This window comes from Gymnoscopelus microlampas (genome assembly GCF_963454915.1).
Source record: "Gymnoscopelus microlampas genome assembly, chromosome: 13".
In the NCBI taxonomy this organism is placed as follows: domain Eukaryota; kingdom Metazoa; phylum Chordata; class Actinopteri; order Myctophiformes; family Myctophidae; genus Gymnoscopelus; species Gymnoscopelus microlampas.
Genome location: NC_139950.1, coordinates 7,533,766 through 7,553,968, shown reverse-complemented (window position 1 = coordinate 7,553,968; position 20,203 = coordinate 7,533,766). Strand labels below are relative to the sequence as shown.

The 20,203-nt window shown below is 43.2% G+C and overlaps 1 protein-coding gene across 1 annotated transcript; it reads right to left on the bottom strand.

Annotated features, from left to right (window-relative positions):
• vps16 (VPS16 core subunit of CORVET and HOPS complexes) lies at nucleotides 1-19,633 on the bottom strand. The gene is made up of 24 exons (XM_084076513.1): nucleotides 19,498-19,633; nucleotides 18,679-18,767; nucleotides 15,314-15,405; nucleotides 14,480-14,608; nucleotides 13,075-13,219; nucleotides 12,244-12,359; nucleotides 12,003-12,125; nucleotides 11,355-11,410; nucleotides 11,147-11,236; nucleotides 10,227-10,398; nucleotides 8,956-9,087; nucleotides 7,737-7,864; nucleotides 7,433-7,468; nucleotides 7,234-7,342; nucleotides 6,764-6,898; nucleotides 6,400-6,508; nucleotides 4,955-5,052; nucleotides 4,388-4,492; nucleotides 3,965-4,042; nucleotides 3,788-3,874; nucleotides 3,529-3,611; nucleotides 2,390-2,486; nucleotides 1,671-1,774; nucleotides 1-874 (listed from the first exon to the last, which is right to left on the bottom strand). The coding sequence occupies exons 1-24, from the start codon at nucleotides 19,545-19,547 to the stop codon at nucleotides 730-732; spliced, it is 2,508 nt and encodes an 835-aa protein (XP_083932639.1). The 5' UTR covers nucleotides 19,548-19,633; the 3' UTR covers nucleotides 1-729.
• Between the last annotated feature and the right edge of the window lie 570 nt (nucleotides 19,634-20,203).

Below are 20,203 nucleotides of genomic sequence, written 5' to 3'. Positions count from 1 at the left end.
TGCGGTCAAATACATATTAATTTGAGACTCCTTTACATGAGAAAAGTTTGAGAACCACTGTGTTAATTATCACATACACTTGGTTAGTGAAGTCCAGTGAACCAGCGTTTATTTCCAGCTATAGAGTATCAAAGTCCTCACACCACTCTGTTATCCCCTAGGTCACAGAAGTATTTTTCCTATTCAAAATAGTAATACCATAGGGTGATCTTAGAATCGCGTCATATAAGAACTGTGTTCCAATAATAAACAAATCAGCCCGGAGATTCTGTCAGGTATGTGACTCTGTGTCCTTTATGATATCGAGTTACATTTGATAACGTCTATGTTTGAGAAGAAAAAAAAAATCTCTTACCTCCAGTTAATATCCATATGAGTAAAATCGCTGGGCTCATTTGTACATTTTTAGAACACAATTCTTATATGACACGATGCTATTGAGACCGTATGGTATTTTCAATGGAAACAAATAACTCTGTGACCCAGGGGGATAGCGGCCTCTAGCGGCAGTGATGTCAGAGTTCGTTTCTCTATTTCAGTGGTTCTCAAAGTGGATTCCAGGCTCTCTGGGTTCCTTTACAGGGGTCTAAATGGACCCTGTAATAGAGGGACACCATTTCAAGGCAGCTTCAGTTGGTTTGATTTGAGCCAGATCACCTTTTAGCAGCAGCTTCGGCTCTGTTCCGTTTAGTCTCTGAGCAGCAGTCCTGTCTGTGAATTTGAGCCAGATCACTTTTTGGCAGCAGTAGCTTTGGCTCTGTTCAGTTTGTCTACGACGACTCTGTCGGTGACGGGAGAGCAGACGGACAGAACGGAATTCATCTCCGCTTCACTCCTCCTCTCTATGGCTGCTTCTGCTGCCGCTTCTACATCACTGGAAGGGTTAGAGAGAGAAGACACGATGAAGCAACATACTCTCAAAACGTACTGTAGTGACTTCATGGGACAAATCTGACCAAACGGCAAAACGCTTGACCCGACGGGGGTCCCCTTCACGTCAAACACAAGACGTAAAAGGGTGACGGTTTCTCTAAAAAGAGGAATAAAATGTTAAAACTCTGTCTAATGCGGACTTGAGCCACTGCTGAGTGAGCCGCCAGGCAGGCGAGTTGCCGTGCCAAACTTAACTCGAACGTCGCTTCAGCCAACTCAGCGCCGTTCGACTTACGTACATATAGGGACAGAATCCGTCACAACCGTCACCCGTTTTCTGCCTTGGGAGTGAGAATGCGTTGGATAAACATGGCACACACAAATTCCATTGAATTCCATGAAAGATATGCTGACTTCTATGGCATTCAAATGACTGAAATCAGTCTCTAGTTTTCGTAATCGTAAGCATAACTCTAAAAAAAATGTTTTATTTAAATAATGTTTCTGACATTTGGCCCTCACAAGTATAGTAATTTGATCTACAAGCTCACACACACACTTTTTAGATCAGCTAAATGTTTTGAAATGTTTTCCCTTTTCTTCAGGGAACCCTGGCATTTGCGGTATCTGGGATTTAAATTTGAAAACTTCTGAAGAAACATTTAACCCACAAACATGCCTAGTCAACACACATAAGATGGCATAACTATAATACTAATAATACATAAAATCTAATAGACTTTGTTCAGGCATTGTCACAAACACACAGCGCATTCTCTTTGTGTACACAAACTTACCCGACAGCTAGGTGAGCTTTGACCCTCTGTTCTGGAGCGATTTTGGACACATACTTCCTGGCTTCATATTTATTATGCTTTTTTACACACACCTCCACGAAGGGCTGGAAACACACACACACACACACACACACACACACACACACACACACACACACACAGTGAGACAGTGAGTGAGTGAGTGAGAGAGAGCAGTTATTGATTGATGCTAGCGATTGCTCTCATGTTTGTTACTTAGGGTTGTTTTCTTGACCACAATGTTAAGAGTGTAATTTAGATGAATGAAACAGATGTAGCTGGTAATACTATTCTATAGTTTAATGTACAGATTGTTATTTAGTTAGCATATTGTTTAGTCAGATGCTAGGTTCTTGGTTTACCTGGTATGTATCCTAGTTACTTTGAGGCACTACACAGCTCTCTCTGCATTCTACGTACAGTATGTGATTATTTTACATTGCTTATTGTATGTCAATCTGGATAAAAGTGTCTGCTAAATGCCTAAATAGTTTTTGTAATTGTCTTACATAGTTGCAGTTAGTCAGACAGGTCTTAGGTCCTGCCAGGTAACCAATAAACACTTAGACTTAACATTTATTAAGTGTTAGTGAAGACTTAACATTTATTAAGTGTTAGTGAGACATACATTTATTAAGTGTTAGTGAGACTGAACAAAGTTTAAACTGAACAAAGTGTTAATGAGGTATGTTCAGTCTTACCAGGTAACCAATAGGGGACTTCTTGCTCTTGGCAAATTTCTCCAGTTCCTCCCAATCCTCTTTATCTGCCAGAGACTTTAACTTCAACCACCAGTACCTACAGATACAAGGAACTTTAACTTGACAACCAGCAGTACAGACACAATGAACTTTAACTTCACCCAGCAGTATCTATATAGACACAAGGACAGACAGATGAATAATTACGGTACATCAGTGGTTCTCAAAGTGGGGACGGCGTTACCCCAGGGGTACTTGAAGGGGTTCTATGTCACAGGGTCCCCAGCAAGATGATTTAATATAGCATCACAATCACTTTAACCACTTTAACCCTATTCTATCCTACCATAAATAAGGAAGCCTCTGTCCTCAAAACTTCTCTTTTCTGCCCGGTTCTCCTCAGTGGCTGGAGCAATTGATCTGAATTTGCACATGACCATTAGCATATGCACCAAATAACGATGCCCCTTTTTCACTTTCGCAAAATGTAAGCTGTTTAATAGCATTTTATGTCAACACCGGAGATTCGGAGTTCAGGCTATGGGACCTATCGTCGACAAGGTTACAGCCGTCGCCATGGTTACAACCCCAAAATACTTTGACTGGGCACAGCCACGGGTAATGCAGAATTTGCTGGGGGTCGACCTGCCTCAAAAGAATAATAATTCATTCACCTGAATAGTGCAAATAGTTGCTACTAATACTTTGTTTAGGGATGTGCAGAAATACAAATGCAATGCACACAGCGCATAACCCAAAGTCTGCAAATATTTTGAGTGTGCATATCCCCGGACGGGTATGGACTAGTACTTCAGATGTTCAAAAAATTGCCGATTGACAAGCTCATACACACTTTTAGGTCAGATAAATGTTTTGAAATGTCTGTGGCCAAATACATGGTCATTTTGGGGGTCCTTGACATGAAAATGTTTGCAGTATCTGGGATTTAAATTAGAACACTTCTGAAGAAACATTTAACCCACAAACATGCCAAGTCAACACACATAAGAAGCTAACTATAATACATAAAATTCATGGACTTTGATCAGGCAGTGTCACACACACACACACACACACACACACACACACACACACACACACACACACACACACACACACACACACACAGTTCTCTCTACCTCTTATCAGGGACTCTGAAGTCTCTGTACAGTTGTTCAGCCTGTTTATGAAGTCCTGCTGTCAACAAAGCCTCCATGGTAGCCTACACACACACACACACACACACACACACACACACACACACACACACACACACACACTGTGAATTTGAGCCACACATTTAAATATATCCAAATTGAAACATATTCAATTTGGGTATAGTCTTTTTCAATTATTTTCTAAAACCTGATAGTGATTGGTTATCGGTGTCACACTCACCTGCAGGGACAAACCCAGTAGCCCCTCCCCCTTCTCATCATCCAACTTCTTCTGGAAGCGAAGGAGACGCATCTCCTCCTCTGTAGCCTGGAGAGGAGGAGAGGAGAGAGGTTGAACAAACTCTTCAAGTTGTGTTATTTAGTTACAAATGAGAGTAAAACAATTAGATGTATTTACCTTTGCAGCAAACTCGTTCTTGGCCTTGTTGTATTCATCTACAGCACTCTGTAACTGAGACAGACGAGCCTCCAACCTCTACACACACACACACACACACACACAAAACTCTTGATGCAGTAATAGTAACAGCAGCAGTAGTAGTGCTCATACTAGAAGTACTAGAAATAAAGTAGTAGTAGTAGTAGTAGTAGTAGTGTGTCGGACTGTGTCCACAGAGAACGCTCACACATATCATGTCCATAGCGCTCACACACACAGTGTGACGGGGCGTCAGGAGCGCTGAGGAAGAGGCGCACACCAGCACATCTTTACCATAGAAGACTGGCGCTGCCAACTCAAAAGGCGTTCTCTGTGGACACGGAACCCTTACAGTATAGTAACAATACATTAGTACTAATGTAGTAATAGAGGTACTAGTACCTTCTCTTTATAACTAGCTCTGACGTAGTAATTAGCCAGTTCCTGGTGGTCGTCATCTTGGTTGAACAAATCCTTCAGTGTGTCCTGCTCCTGAAGCCTACAGAACTACACACACACACACACACACACACACACACACACACACACACAAACACACAAGATATCCACACAGGCTAGGGTGACGATATTTTCAAAATGTGTCGCATTTTTCATCCCATTAAACACAATGGCTATTTGACCAGAATTGACACTTGATTGTATTACCTTAGTAAACATTATCATTAAATACTTTATGCTTTCAGTTGCTAGTTTAATGTCTTCTTTCAATTCTCATGATAATGCGTTTTTGTAAATGATGGTCCCATTAATTTTAAACTAAGTAGGGTGTCCTTCTATGGCTTCTATTGGCTCTACTGAGTGAAGCCCCGCCCTCACTGCCCTTCCAGCCAATAGCATTAGTTTCCGGTTGCTTTTCGAGACCGAAGTTCCAAGATGGTGCCCGCCATGGCTCCCGTCGTCCATATCATTTTTTCAGTCTATGGTCGGTACCTGTCTGTCTGTGTGTACCTGTCTGTAGAGAGAGAGGGCGACAGGTTGGTTCCTCAGAGTCATGAAGAAATCTCCTCGGTTCATTTCATTCTTCAGGTAGGTCACCACCGTGTACACTGCAACACACACACACACACACACACACACACACACACACACACTAACTTTTCACTCACTGACAGGTCCCGTCATTGACAAGTACAAGATCAGAATAACTAGAGTTCAGTTCGTACTTACTCTGCTTATTCCTATCTCTAAGTTGCACTGGATTAAGAGCACCTGCTAAATGCCTACATTATAGATATACAGTAATATGATAAATATAAGTGGCTCTGGAAATGTAGTACCTGCTAAATTATAAATTGTCCCTGGTTCAGGACCAGAGGTGTGAAGATTCACTGGTTTGATGCATAAAGACAGAATGTTTCAGATTCTGCCTGGGAGGGAAATACGGAAAATAAAGCTGGGAGGGAATCACAGACAATGGAGGAGGCAGGCAGGCTTCAGTGTGTCAGTACGGACCCATATGTCACCTGGATCTCTTGGTTTTAAGCATGTAGCAAGCAATTACTAAACATACAAGTGGGGTCATGACCTTGGGGGGCGACCCTCTGATTCCCTCTACCCACGGAGCCACTGCGCCCACAGTTGAAGATCAGGCTTACTGAACTCACAACTGGGGTTCCCTATGGTAGCCTTGTGTACTGCTTCTCAAAGTGGTGTACAGGGGACGCCTAGGGGTCCTTGAGGGGGTTCCAGGAGGTCCCCAGCGAGATGAACATTTTATACTCCGGCTATTTGAAAATAGCCAGTCCACAAGCTGAGCTTGTAGATGAATATTGTTGACTAATGTTCTCTTATGGGGGTCTCTGGCACAAACACCTTTCAGATGGGGGTCCGTCCGTAGCCAAATACATATACATTTGGGGGGTCCTCAACATTAACATGTTTGAGAACCAGTGCCTTAGTGGCACAAAGTCAGTAATATAGTGTGACATACAAACAAACACACACTGACAGAGACCGTTTCATAGTCTCCTCTCCACTTCCGTGGTGGAGGACAAAAATGTGTTATTCCTGATTCTTTCATGTTGTTTTCTCTGGCTCTGCCCGTCTGTTGTGTGAGTATGTGTGAAGACTCGGGTTGGGATCTGGAACAGGATCAAACACTGAGGAACCGGAATCGGTTCCATCACAATTGGAACCGTTTCCGGAACTGGTTTATGACACTGTATCAGAGCTGGTATGTGGACTTCAGGTCTATACAATACCAGTGGTTCTCAAACAGTTTAATTTCAAGAACCACCATCACTCTGAGAGTGTTGTCCCCATATACATATAGAGGGAATCATCAAGGAACCCGGAATCGTTTACAGTCTAAAGGATGAAGACTCACAAACTCAATGAAAACAAACTTTCTGCCGAGTCAATTTCTGTGTGTGTGTGTGTGTGTGTGTGCATACCCAGGTCTGTGTCTCCACTCTCTATAGCTTTACTCAGAGCCAGCTGACTTCTCTTCATCTTCAATAACAAAGGCACCTGTTCACCTGAGCGAGGCTCATAGTCCAACAGCTACACACACAGAAATAAAGAGTGGACACTATTCAATTTCATGACAATACCTTTGAGTGAACTGACTTAAATTGAACTAGGAGAGAAAGATAGAGGCACACACACGCACGCACGCACACACACACACACACACACACACACACACACACACACACACACACACACACACACACACACACACACACACACACACACACACACACACACGATAGAAGAGAGACTGTTGGACAGACAGACAGACAGACAGACAGACACCTTTATAGCCAGCTCGGTGCGTCCACACTCATAGGCTCTGGAAGCGATGTCAGAATAGGACACCCCCGCTGTCTCTCCCAGCTTCACATTCACTGACCTGGCTATGACTTCATCTGACTCCTCCTTCTGCTGCACCTACACGCACACACGCCCGCCCCCACACACACACACACACACAAATATAAAAGTGATCCACTGTGTCCACAGAAAGTGTTTTGGCGCATTGGACTTCATGTCCAGAGCGGACGCACACTGTGTTCAGATGATGTAACTTTGTGATGAGTATTTACTATAATTATTACCTTGTCTAAATCATTCACATAATGTAGATTAAACATACAATAAAACTACACTATACTTTATTTAAGGGACTGTTAATATCAGATGAAGGTGTGTGTGTGTGTGTGTGTGTGTGTGTGTGTGTGTGTGTGTGTGTGTGTGTGTGTGTGTGTGTGTGTGTGTGTGTGTACCTTGCAGCAGGCCCAATGCTTGAGGACACGACTCACTCCCTGGTACTCTGGTGTCTTCAGATAACGACAGATCTCTATAGCCAACGGATACAATTTACGATACACTAACCTGGAGAGAGAGAGAGAGATTCCTATTTTCCCTTACGTTTGGTTCCGTGTCAATAGTACTGATTGGATTGTCTCCTATGTGAGCACTCACCTGTCAATCAAGACCTGGACCGTCATTTGTTTGTATCTGAGGAGGCGGAACTTAAGGAATATGGGAAGAATCATTTTTGGAGGTACAATTACAGGTACCATGCTATCTGGTCATTAATATGTCACATAGCACTGACCATAATAGGGCTGCAAAGGTTGCTTTTTTTTTATAAAAGATGTACAAGCTCTCAACACATCACCATGCTACACATTGTGGTTGGCTATTTCTGTGTGACATTGTTGCACGACGAAGCCCTACACATCTGTGTCAGGAGCTTTGTGTGTGTGTTTGTGTGTTAGGATACTGTGTGTGTGTTAGAGGGATTCCAACAGTGTATTCTCTGACAGCGTTGAGGACTCGCAGGTCTTGACAAACTGACACAAAGGATTCCGGAGAGAAGTTGGTGAGGAAACACTTTCCAAACGACGCTGCCTGGAGGGCGAGAGACACACAGAGAGAGAGAAAGGGAGAGAGACAGAGAGAGAGAGACACACACACACACACACACACACACACACACACACACACACACACACACACACACACACACACACACACACACACACACACACACACACACAGAGAGAGATAGAGACAGAGAGAGAAAAAACAATCAGCAAGTATTTTCAGTAGTCATGGTATGAATACAACTCTGACTATGACAACTATGATGGTTGACTATGCTTAGATGACTATTTTACTATTTTAATGTTCTTATTATCATTTAAAAAAATGATTGAGTCTCTATAGAGTACAGAAGTCCTGACGTCACTCGCTCATCCCCAGGTTCGTAAACTAATTTCGCTATGGAGAATAACATTGTGTCATCCTAGAATCGTCTCATATAAGAATTATGGTCCAAAAATAAACAAACTGTCTCGGCGATATTGTCAGGGAGGAGGTTCTGTATCGTTTATGATAGTCAGTCACTTATATTTGATACAGTCTGTTTCTGGCGAAAATGTAACTAATTCGGCGGAAGTAACATTATCGTTTTCTCACCGTCAGTTGATGCTTCATATCCATAAGAGCAAACCCGCCGGGGTCATTTGTTTATTTTTGGACCACAGTTCTTATTTGACGCAATATTAAATACGTCTATGGGGATTCAGAATGGGGGTGGAAAACCGCGAACCAGGTAGACAAACCAAGGATGTGTAAATTACGTCAGACTTCGGTGCTCTATGAGAGTTGCTGGAACACCTTCATTTCCCCTCTGGGATGAATAAAGTACACCTACCTGAATAAAGTACCTACCTTATTGCTGTTCTAAACGGCTACAAATATGACAACATGAAGAAAATAGACACGAGGCATGCATGTTAAGAGAGTGTGTGTGTGTGTGCGCACGCGCGTGTGAGTAATCGCATTATTGCCGAGACTGTGTATGTCACCTGGTGAGATGGAGTGCCTCTTTGTTTGTGCACTAAACTTTTATACAAACATGTGTCTCACCCTCAGCAGGCTCAAACCATGTGTGTGTGTGTGTGTGTGTGTGTGTGTGTGCTTGCGTGCATACCCACCCTCAGCAGACTCTTCTGTGTTTGTGAGTCATGCTCGTGTCCCGCCGCCTCCACACACTGTCTGACGGCTTCTCCCAACACATCCTGTTCCTTGATCTCACGCAGGTACTCATCTGCCTTCTGACTGGACTTCTACACACACAATCATTTGAATCCACAAATGAATATGAATTCACAGGGAAGCAAATATAACAGGGTTATGGACACCTATGGGTACATAATGTAGCACCTTCTCCTCCACACACAGCCAGGCTGCCCATGACAGCTGAAACAGAGCAATATTTAGCAAGCTGTTTGGCTTTGTTCTTTGTCATGCCAGCGATGTCCAGGCCTTTCATGGGAAGTTTGTTTATATGGCCCAAGCTTCCAAATATGAGTATACAGTAGTGATGTGCCGGTCGGGTTTTTTCATGACCCGCCCCGCCCCGCCCCGCCACGTAACCCAACGAGCGTCTCAACCCGCCCCGCGAACCCATATATAAATCTATGGCTCAACCCGCCCCACGACGGGAATATATATATATATTATATAGCGCTCTTTTAAGTACCCAAAGTCGTTTTAAATGTCTACAGTAGCACAACATTGTCATGAGCTAAATAAACAAGCATGTTGTTCAAAATATATATATATATTTTTTTTTTCGTGTGAGAGCGGCTGAACCTCCCGCGCCGCGGGTTGACCCGCGGGTTACGGGTCGGCCCGCTCATCACTAGTATACAGAGTCTATTAGTATGAAATTGTTATGAAAGTTTGTACGGTTGGTACTTTGAATATTTATCTTGAAAAGCCTGGTCCATGTACAAATCAGAAACAGTTTACTTCTAGAATCAGAACCTTCTTGTGACTGGTGTCAAACAACATCAGGTGTATTGGGGATGCTAGCAAAGACACCGCAAGTATAATTAAACCATTCTGGTGACACTCTTGAATGTTTATACATTTATTTTACACACATACAGAGCATTTCATTCACCAACCAACCAGCCAGCCAGTCAGTCAGTGCAATAAAATATATATATAGAAAATGTTGAAAGTTCAGAGTAACGCTACTAAATTAACTCCAGGTATGAAAGATATGTCATTTGAAGATATGTACAGTTACCAACGCTAGTATACAGGGCAGTACATCAAACGTTTTCATGTGAAGGACCCCTTAACTGATTTTATTCATAATGTTCAATGACAAAAACACAATTCAATCGTCAATGGCTGTTTTAATTCATCGTTATGTAAAATGTCATAATCGTGACGGCCCCTATAAGTGTGTTACCTCATATTCTTTGTGGGCTTCCAGCAGCAAGGCTCCAGGCGCCATGGAGGCGATCTTAAAGATCTCCTCACAGACCAGGGGCACCTCCTGGAGAAACTCGTGTCTGGACGCCCCGATGAGCCGAACGCCGTCCAGCTCCCCGACACACACGCACTCTTCATCCAGAGAGTATCTGACCCCGAGTTAAGGCATGGACACCACCAGTGATGATTATAACAGACCCAGTAAGACCTGAGGCCGATTCTACAAATGCCTTCTAAATCAGCAGTTCTCAAAGTTTTTGCAAACAAAATGATATTTGGCCGCAGACACCCCCCCCCCCCCCCCATCAGAAAATGTTTTCTGCCAGGGACCCCCCAGAAGAGAGGTTTTATGTTGAAAAATAAATCACCTTTATTCAACATTTAAAAAAAAAAACAATGACAGACGCTTTGGGATGAGAGTGAAAATCAGACATGGGAGAAGACCTCAAGAGGCGGCTGTTCATGGCTACAGTGGAGTCAGCGCTGCCATATGGGGCAGAGACATGGATCCTCACAGCAGGAAAGGGACCTGGGTGGCGTCTACACAAGAATGCTATGAATGCACTAGGAGAGGACCACGTAATGCTACGAATTACATGAGAGGACCACATCAGAAACGTGGACCTCTATGGGGACCGACCACGGGTCACAGACAATGTCAGAGACAGAAGGATGAGGCTGGCAGGGCACTGTGTCAGGCACCCGGAACTGGTGGCAAGGCAGTGTGGGCAGTGGGTTGGTAATTCAACCAACCCAGTGCAAAGCCAGGAAAGGAATGAGGTGAACGACCTGCGAAGATACACACTACGGATAAACCTATCTTATCGGTCTTGAGAAACCTTCAGCACTAGAGGTCCTGGTAGGATAGAAAATCTGCAGTGAGTTAGGGTAGGATACTGGATGGTGTCATTACAGTCTCCGGCCACTAGGAGGAGTCTGTCCCACATCACAACCACAGATGCTTGCTGGCTCTTTGGTCTGCGGCACCTGAACACAGACAGAGAGACAGACAGATCAGAACTAGGTAGACAGGCAGGTTGGCAGGCAGGCAGGCAGGCAGGCAGGCAGACAGACAGACAGACAGACAGACAGACAGAGGACGTACCAAACCATCTGTTTAGGTGGGGTCCTTACTTTGGTGTCCACCTCACACAGCTTATCCTGAAAAAACACACACACACATGCAAAGAAAACAAAGAAGTTAATTACTATATACACTTGTTGTAGAATTTAATGTGTTGAAATTCTGAAATTACATAAATAAGGGTCCGTGTCCACAGAGAACGCCTTTTGCGCTGAGGAGCGCTTTGGATGTCATGCCCATAGCGCTCACACACAGCGTGACGCCTGCACTGTTTGAACCCATCAACCACTAAGGCACAGCTCAAACGTCCTGTTGTCTGCGTTATTAGCACAAATAGCTGAGCTGAAACAACGTGAACATGGACTTCTCACGGCTGTAGTAACGATTCAACGCCGGGTTGTAAATGACCGGGTTGTCAGACACAGCCAAGAGGATCAGAAGAGCTGAGCTCCTCCACAAAAGTTGAACTGTTTCCAGCTTGAAGCGTCCAGAGTGTTGCAACAAGAAAAAAAGCAGGGCGCTGGGGGCTGGGAAGAGGAGCGAACCAGCGAGACTTAACCATAGAAATACATGGAAGACTGGCGCTGCCAGCTCAAAAGTCATTCTCAGTGGACACAGAACCCAACATCTGTGAATTGTTAACAGTGAGTGTGTGAGTTGTTGTTGGACCTTGAGGTTGGCAGAGCCCATCCACACATGTCCAGAGTCAGTGAACACTGACAGGTATTTATAGCTGAAGGACACCGCCATGCACACGATGTTACTGAACGGACAGGAGATGCCTGGAAGAGACTGGTACGTACACACACACACGTTTGTATTACTATAATTGAAAACATCAACATTTTACAATTTTGGCACAATTTTGACAGACAGACAGACAGACAGACAGACAGACAGACAGTCTCACCACTGCGGTACAGGAAGTGTTGTCCAGTATATAGAGGTCTGGTCCATTGGCCAGCAGAACTTTAGTCTGTCTGTCCTGAGTAAGTACAGCCCAACATGACGGAGCCCCCTGCAGGCCTGAGGGAGATACAACACACAATAATATCAACCACTTCATAGACGTAGACAACTATTCCACAATCTTCCAATGCTACAGAGAGTCATGTATTTTCAAATATATTTTAGTATTACTATCTCTGCTAAGCAGCAAGCTATATATATGCTCTGACACATTTGAATAACAGTAGGACAGGTGGGGAAGGGGGTTATCCGCTGTAGTCTCTTTGCATGTTCTGCGCTTCAGTTGCACAGACTGCATAGTGGAAGCAATTGAAAATTGTGTAAGGGCCCATGTCCACAGAGAACCCCTTTCCAGTTGCCAGTCTGCCATGCATTTCTACGGTAAAGAGGTGCTAGTGCACCACTATTCCCAGCAATGAGCATCGCGCTTCAGCGCTCCCTTTTTTCTCAAAGCGCTACTCAATTCAAAGGCATTCTCTGTGGACACCAAACAGTCTGCCTCGAAAAACACTACTAACCACCAATTTTATTAGCAGGACAATATCAGTCACCAGAACCAAGGACTGGTGTTTTAAATTAATCTAACATGGTTAAAATGGAGTTTGAAGTTACAGTTTGTAAGAGGGCGTGTCTTATAAAACGAATATCAAATATCTAAAATACTGAATCAAGCAACATAAAAACTGTCTGGGGTGCTCACAAAAGTAGACTTTAAAATGACCCCAAACATGTTTGAAAGTGAAATATCCCTTTAAGTGTGGTTGCTGGGTACCTGGGACTTCAGGAAGTCTCCTCAGCTTCAGGTCGTCGATGTTGGTCGCCAGGGTGAAGCGAGACGAGCCTGTTACTATGGCGACACCGGTGCCGTAAGGCGAGTGGAAAACTTTGGCTTCCAAGACCTGACTCTGTACTACTTCCTGGAGGGACACAGAGAGAGACACAGAGAGACAGAGAGAGAGAGAGAGACCCACAGAGAGAGAGAGAGAGAGAGAGAGAGAGAGAGAGAGAGAGAGAGAGAGAGAGAGAGAGAGAGAGAAAACTATAATTTTCCATTCTCTCCACTTTTCCATTGACAATGTGCTTTTTAGGAAGCAGACTGTGGTTGTACTGGTCAGCTCCAAGTACAACAGTAATTAGACTGTAGTTGTACTGGTCAGCTCCCAGTACAACAGTAATTAGACTGTAGTTGTACTGGTCAGCTCCCAGTGCAACAGTAATTAGACTGTAGTTGTACTGGTCAGCTCCAAGTACAACAGTAATTAGACTGTAGTTGTACTGGTCAGCTCCCAGTACAACAGTAATTAGACTGTATTTGTACTGGTCAGCTCCCAGTACAACAGTAATTGGACTGTATTTGTACTGGTCAGCTCCCAGTACAACAGTAATTAGACTGTATTTGTACTGGTCAGCTCCCAGTACAACAGTAATTAGACTGTAGTAGTACTGGTCAGCTTCCAGTGACCAACAGTAGCAGACTGTGGTTGTACTGGTCAGCTCCCAGTACAACAGTATTAGACTGTGGTTGTACTGGACAGCTCCCAGTACAACAGCAATTAGACTGTAGTTGTACTGGTCAGCTCCCAGCACAACAGTATTAGACTGTGATTGTACTGGTCAGCCCCCAGTGACCAAGAGTAGCGGACTGTGGTTGTACTGGTCAGCTCTCAGGTGTTAACTGTATAATCGTGTTGAATCGTGTTGATTAATTAAAGTGTTAATTATTTCGGCACCGACCTCTGCAGGGGAAGGAGAGGTCAACTTATGTAAAAATCTTTTTTTACGAGGGGTGTCGGAAAAAAACGATTCGTGATTCGCGATTCGTGTTGGACGATTCAGAATCGATTCTCTTTTTTTTTTAAATCGATTTTTTTTTGGGGGAGGATCTTGGATTTACCTTTGTGTGTTTACATTATTATCAGTTGATAAAACCTTTACAATTATAAAAGTTACATAAATGTATCCTATGTTTTGAATCAAGAATCGTTTTGAATCGAGAATCGTTTTGAATCGAATCGTTTGAATCGGAAACGATTTTGAATCGAGAATCGTTTATTTTGAAAAAAATCGATAAAAATCGGAATCGTGACCCCAAGAATCGGAATCGAATCGAGTCGTGAGATAGCTGACGATTCACAGCCCTAGTTTTTACTACAGGTTGAAAAGGTCAAAGCGCTGACCTGTCCCATGCTGAAGTGTCTCTTGAAGGTTCCAAACAGGTCGTAGATGAGGACAGTGCCGTCCTCCTGGACACACAGCAGGTCATCACACACCGTCCATCCCAGGTGGCGCACCGGACCGCTCTTCCACTGCAACACATCAACAAAATGCTCACTTTCACGATGCAACAGTATTATACATGACACATGGATTGAAGCAAAATGTCATGAATCACGACTGAACAATTATGTACGGCCATGTCCTAATGTGCTGTTTGTGAAACAGTGTGAAAGGACGGCCATTTCCTAGACAATTAGAAAATATGGGAAAATGATGATGTTTTAGTCCATATTGTTCCTGCTGTTCTACATACAGCCAACCAGGTGAATAAATCACAGATTGAGGCTTTAACCTTATCCGAGACCATTAGGGTTTTATGGAAGATGCTTCTGACCATATTGCTAGTTTGACCACATTAAATGCTCTAATCTTAAAATAACAACCGGAAATAGCCTATCAACAAGCTCTCAATGCGTCGCAGACACATTGAGAGCTTGTAGAACTGTTCACTTGTAGAACTATTTTCGCTGCTCAACATGCTTCCCTAGAAGACATGCTGGCTTCTGATTCCATATGACTGGAATCAGTCTGAGAACTTGTAGATGTGCTATTTTCAAAAAAAAGTGCACGCACACACACACACACACACACACACACACACACACACACACACACACACACACACACACACACAAGGAAATGGGTCCCGACCCTCTGTTCGGGAAACACTGTTCTGGGTTGCCCTTAGCGGCCGAAAATCGTAGTATGATCAGAAACATGTTGTGTGTGTGTACCTGGAAGCTGGCCATGGTGACCCCGGATGCAGAATAAATCTCCAGCTGAGGACGGGAGCTGGGAGAACGTCGCTGACATTCCTTCAACAGAGCTGAGAGAGAGAGACAGAGAGAGAGAGGGAGGGAGAGACACAGAGGGACAGACAGACAAGGAACAAGGATAAAACATGTTACTTAGGCTTGTTTTTCTTGACCACAATTTAGATAGCATGTCATTTAGACTGATGCTAGGTTCATTATTTACCTGTGATGCTATGTAATTACCTTTAGCACATTGTAAGTCGCTCTGGATAAGAGCGTCTGCTAAATGCCTATTGCATATAGACAATACACAAAGGATAAACCAAGCTGTCTGTAAAGCACTGTTAACTTACAAGTAAGACGCGCGAACGCTGGAAGCGAACGCAGCTCGAAAATATTGTGCATTTACGGACTGTGTGTGTGTGTGTGTGTGTGTGTGTGTGTGTGTGTGTGTGTGTGTGTGTGTGTCTGTTTTGACTGCACTCTGGCGCCACTCTGTTGGTTGCACACAGGCAGTGCAGTGCACACATACTGCACACAGAAAGACAGAGACACAATGAAAGCAGAGTTTCATAGTATGCTCCACTTACGCGGAGGCGCGGCGACTAAAACTATGACAAACGATGTTCGTCAACTACCTTTTTTCACTGACAAAAAATAAACAAATAAAAACTAGAGTAAAATGTTGTGAGCGACTACTAATGGACAAAGAGATCCAGTAGAACTAAGACAAGCCATTTTATGCTTGGTTGTGCGCTCAGACAAGCTTGTAGACCGGCTATTTTCGGCACACAGATAAGTATAAATCAGGCATTGCGACAACACATCACGGCCCACCAAAATACATGTTTGGCAAAAGACTATTACTAAAATGTATTCAAAATTTGCTGTCAAAATTAACACTGCTGTAGAGGTTGATTGATTGATTGATGTACTTTATTTAGTAAGACATGAGAACAGTACATGGCAGTACATAACAGTACATGGAAGTACAAATTCGCAATACAAGGTCTACTAAACTGGATAGCTCAGTTAAGCACGTAGCTTGTTTAAGATGAGATCCCCATGCACACAAATCATGTTGACATATAAGAGACAGACAGATATACACACTACTATACAGAATGTCATACAATCAGTTTACAGGTTACTGGTATGAAGTATGAAGGGTGAAAAATATGTACAAAAAGAAAGAGAGGGGGGGGGTAGGTTAGGTTAGGACATGGGGTAGGTTAGGTTAGGACATGGGGTAGGTTAGGACTTGGACAGGGGCCATTTTTGAATTGCAGCCTCCTGAAGGTGTATCTTTAGGGCATTTTTGAAAGTGAGTAGGGTTTTACACTCCTTTACTCCTTTTGGTAGGGCATTCCACATTTTAGATGAATAGCATGAGAAAGAGTTCATTCCCTTTGTTGTGCCAAATCTGGGTTGAACATGGTTTGTGGAGCTGCCTCTGGTGTTATGATCATGGACTTGATTAACATTTTGGAAGTATTTTGACAAATACAGGGGGATCCCAATGTTGTGGTGTATCTTGAAGACCAGGCCCATAGCAAGTTGCTGTACTCTGTCCTCAACCCTAAGCCATCCAAGCCTAGCAAAATGGGCATGGGTTAGATGGGCTTTGTAATTGAGGCCAAGAAGTAGCCTTACAAGTTTGTTTTGGGATGTTTGGAGCCTTGTTTTTAGGGCCTTGGAGGTGTTGTGATACCATGAAGTGCATGCATAATCATAATGACCTTGTATGAGGGCCCCTACAAGAATCTTCAGAGTATTCTTACTGACTTTACGAACTAGCCTCCACATCCTCCGTGTTATTTTGTGGACCTTTTTGATCGTCTTTTCAGCGTTTTTGTCACCTGAGAGGTTTGCCTCCAAGATGGAACCCAGGTAGGTAATTTCCTCCTTTCTTGTGATAACATTTTCACCCACTTTGATCGTGAAACTCTCAGCCTTTCTAAGGTTAGGGTTGGACCCAAAGAGGATGGATTCAGTTTTACCCAGGTGTAATGAGAGTTTGTTGTCGGAGAGCCAGATGCAGATCTTGTTGAGTTCAGTGCTGAGAGTTTTCTCAACCTGCAGCCTGTCCCTGTCCGAGACCAGCAGAGCCGAGTCATCTGCGAACAGGAACAGTTTGCAGTCGCAAGCTGAGGACATATCATTCACATATATCAGGAACAGTAGTGGTCCTAGTATGCTTCCTTGAGGAACACCACAAGTCACTGGGAGGGGAGGGGACTGGGTGCCGTTTACTTCCACCACTTGCTCCCTCCCTTCCAGGTAGGATCTCATCCAGTTCACCGACGTGTCATCAAAGCCTATTGCTTTGAGCTTATTGATCATAATTGGGTGATTAACGGTGTCAAAAGCCTTCTGGAGGTCCAGCATGACCATGCCGCAATATTTGCCCTTGTCGACATCTTGTTTGATAGAGTCGTTCAAATAGAGAAGGCATGTGTCAGTGGAGTGGTTTGTTCTGAAACCAGATTGGAATTCGTAAATTAGATTTTTTTCGGCAAGGTACTTTTCAACCTGTTCATAGACTATTTTTTCCATGACTTTCGAGATGGAGCTAAGAATAGAAATAGGGCGGTAGTTGCCAGGGTCTAATTGGTTTCCTTTTTTGTACAGAGGGGTCACTCTTGCTTTTTTGAAGTCGTTAGGGACCCGTCCCTGTATGATGGAGAGGTTTATTATGTGGGTAATGATTGGGGCAATGGAGGCGGCTGAGTCTTTTAGAAATTTAGCGGGGATGTTGTCGGGACCTGTGGCTCTGTGTTGTTGGAGTGCACTCAATTTTTTAAACACCTCATCTGTTGACACAGGGGAGAGTTTAAAATCGTCTTTGCGTACACCCTGTTTATCGTAAAATGAATCAACATACTCTCCACCATGACTCCCAGAGTGAGGGGGTAGTTTTTCAACTAACTCTGAGGCCACGGTCGTGAAGAATATGTTGAGGATTTTACTCACTTCCCGTTTGGATGAAATGAGAGTGTCATTCACCTTGAGGTTTATGTTTGTAAACCTGGTTTTCAATTTCTTGCTGCAGCCTAGTAGGTTGTTGAATAGCTTCCAGAGCTCACGTGGTTTGTTTTGATTTTCCTCAATTTTGCCATCGAGGTAGCTTTTTTCTGCTAACAACAGCATGCCATTAACCTTGTTTCTTAGCATGTTTTTCTCTTTTTTGAGTTTCGCTACGTGGGATTCGAGACCTTTATTGAAGGTACAATATTGATGAGTCATTAGATACAACCAGACAGGACTTTTCTGTCTCACAAAGAGGGCCGTCAGTGGAAGGGATAGCACCGTGGAGGTTGGAGTACAATTATGCTGAGTCTCACCTATGGGTCCACCGTAGGGTGCAGCGGCCACCAGACAGTCTCTGAAGCCCTCCCTCAGACTCCAACTCATGTCATACAACTCTATCTTCCTACACACACACACACACACACACACACACACACACACACACACACACACACACACAATAAAAAGTGATATAGCGTAAATCAGTGGTTTTCAGGGGTCCTTGAGGGGGTTCCTTCCAGGGGTTCCCCCCTGGAGAGTTGGTTAATACAGCATCAGCTTAACCACTTAAAGCATATTTTACACATCAGCTATGATCTGCTTAAACATTTTGAATGTGGCCACAAGGTTTTGGTGACCAATAATAGACCTGTATCCGTTGTAAAACCATGCATTGTTAGTGAGTCATTTTGTTTTTTATACTTATTGTTCATATCATTATTGTCATGAAGCTAACACAGCTAGCCACCCGGCTAACTGGTCATGTGAGCTGTGTCTACATCCCATGGCCCGGAGGGACAACCGCACTGTGTCATTGGCCAGTTGATTGTCAGGGAGACAGAGGCAGACGCTTTAATAATCTCACTCTGCTTCGATATTAATAGTTTCTTGGATCCAAATCATTAATATTAATATAAGTACTAGTTACCCGTCCATTTAAGTTACTTTTCACGTATGTTATTGGAGGTAGAATTTACAACCAGTTCAATGTCGTACTCAACGTCAGCTAACCAATCACAGCGCGACTGTCCTTCCGAGGTATGGGGGTCTAAATCATATCGTTGTTTACTAGCCTAAAAGAGATGCTAAACATCATAATAAGATCATGATATGCATTTAAAAAAATGTTTTACCGATAAAACGCCTCCCCAAGGGGATTCCAGTTGGCTGTTATAAACGCCATGATGTGAATTCCTCATAAAATAATGTATGTTTGCATGAAAAATGTGAAGAAGTCGCTTCACAAGAAAGCTGTAGGGTCGCTTCCTGGTTTCCTCTTCTTCTTCGACGCTCACATCATCACCGCTGACAAGCTGGGGAGAACAACGTGTCGCCATCTGTTGGTTGTGAATCAGTACTATTCTATTCTATTCTATTCTATTCTATTCTATTCTATTCTATTCTATTCTATTCTATTCTATTCTCTATTCTATTCTCTATTCTATTCTATTCTATTCTAAGAAGCTTTATTGGCCTGAGAAAACATATGTTTACATTGCCAAACCAAATGCTAAATACAAAAACTATCAAGACTGTTTCATGTATGTATGTATGTATGTACAGTACAGTACAGTTAAGGGGAATAACTAAAGCAATGTGTAAATAGAGGTAACGGTATGTCAGACATTGCAACTGAGAGACCCAAAACATACTACTACTACTACTACTACTACTACTACTACTACTACTACTACTACTACTATAACTATGGCTACTACTACAAATAATTATTATTATTATAAGAAGAAGAAAACAAGAAAGCAAGAAAGCAAGAGCAAGAAAGAAAGAAAAGCCACCCCCATGTAATATTTCTTGAATTGGTTTATTTTTATTTCATTG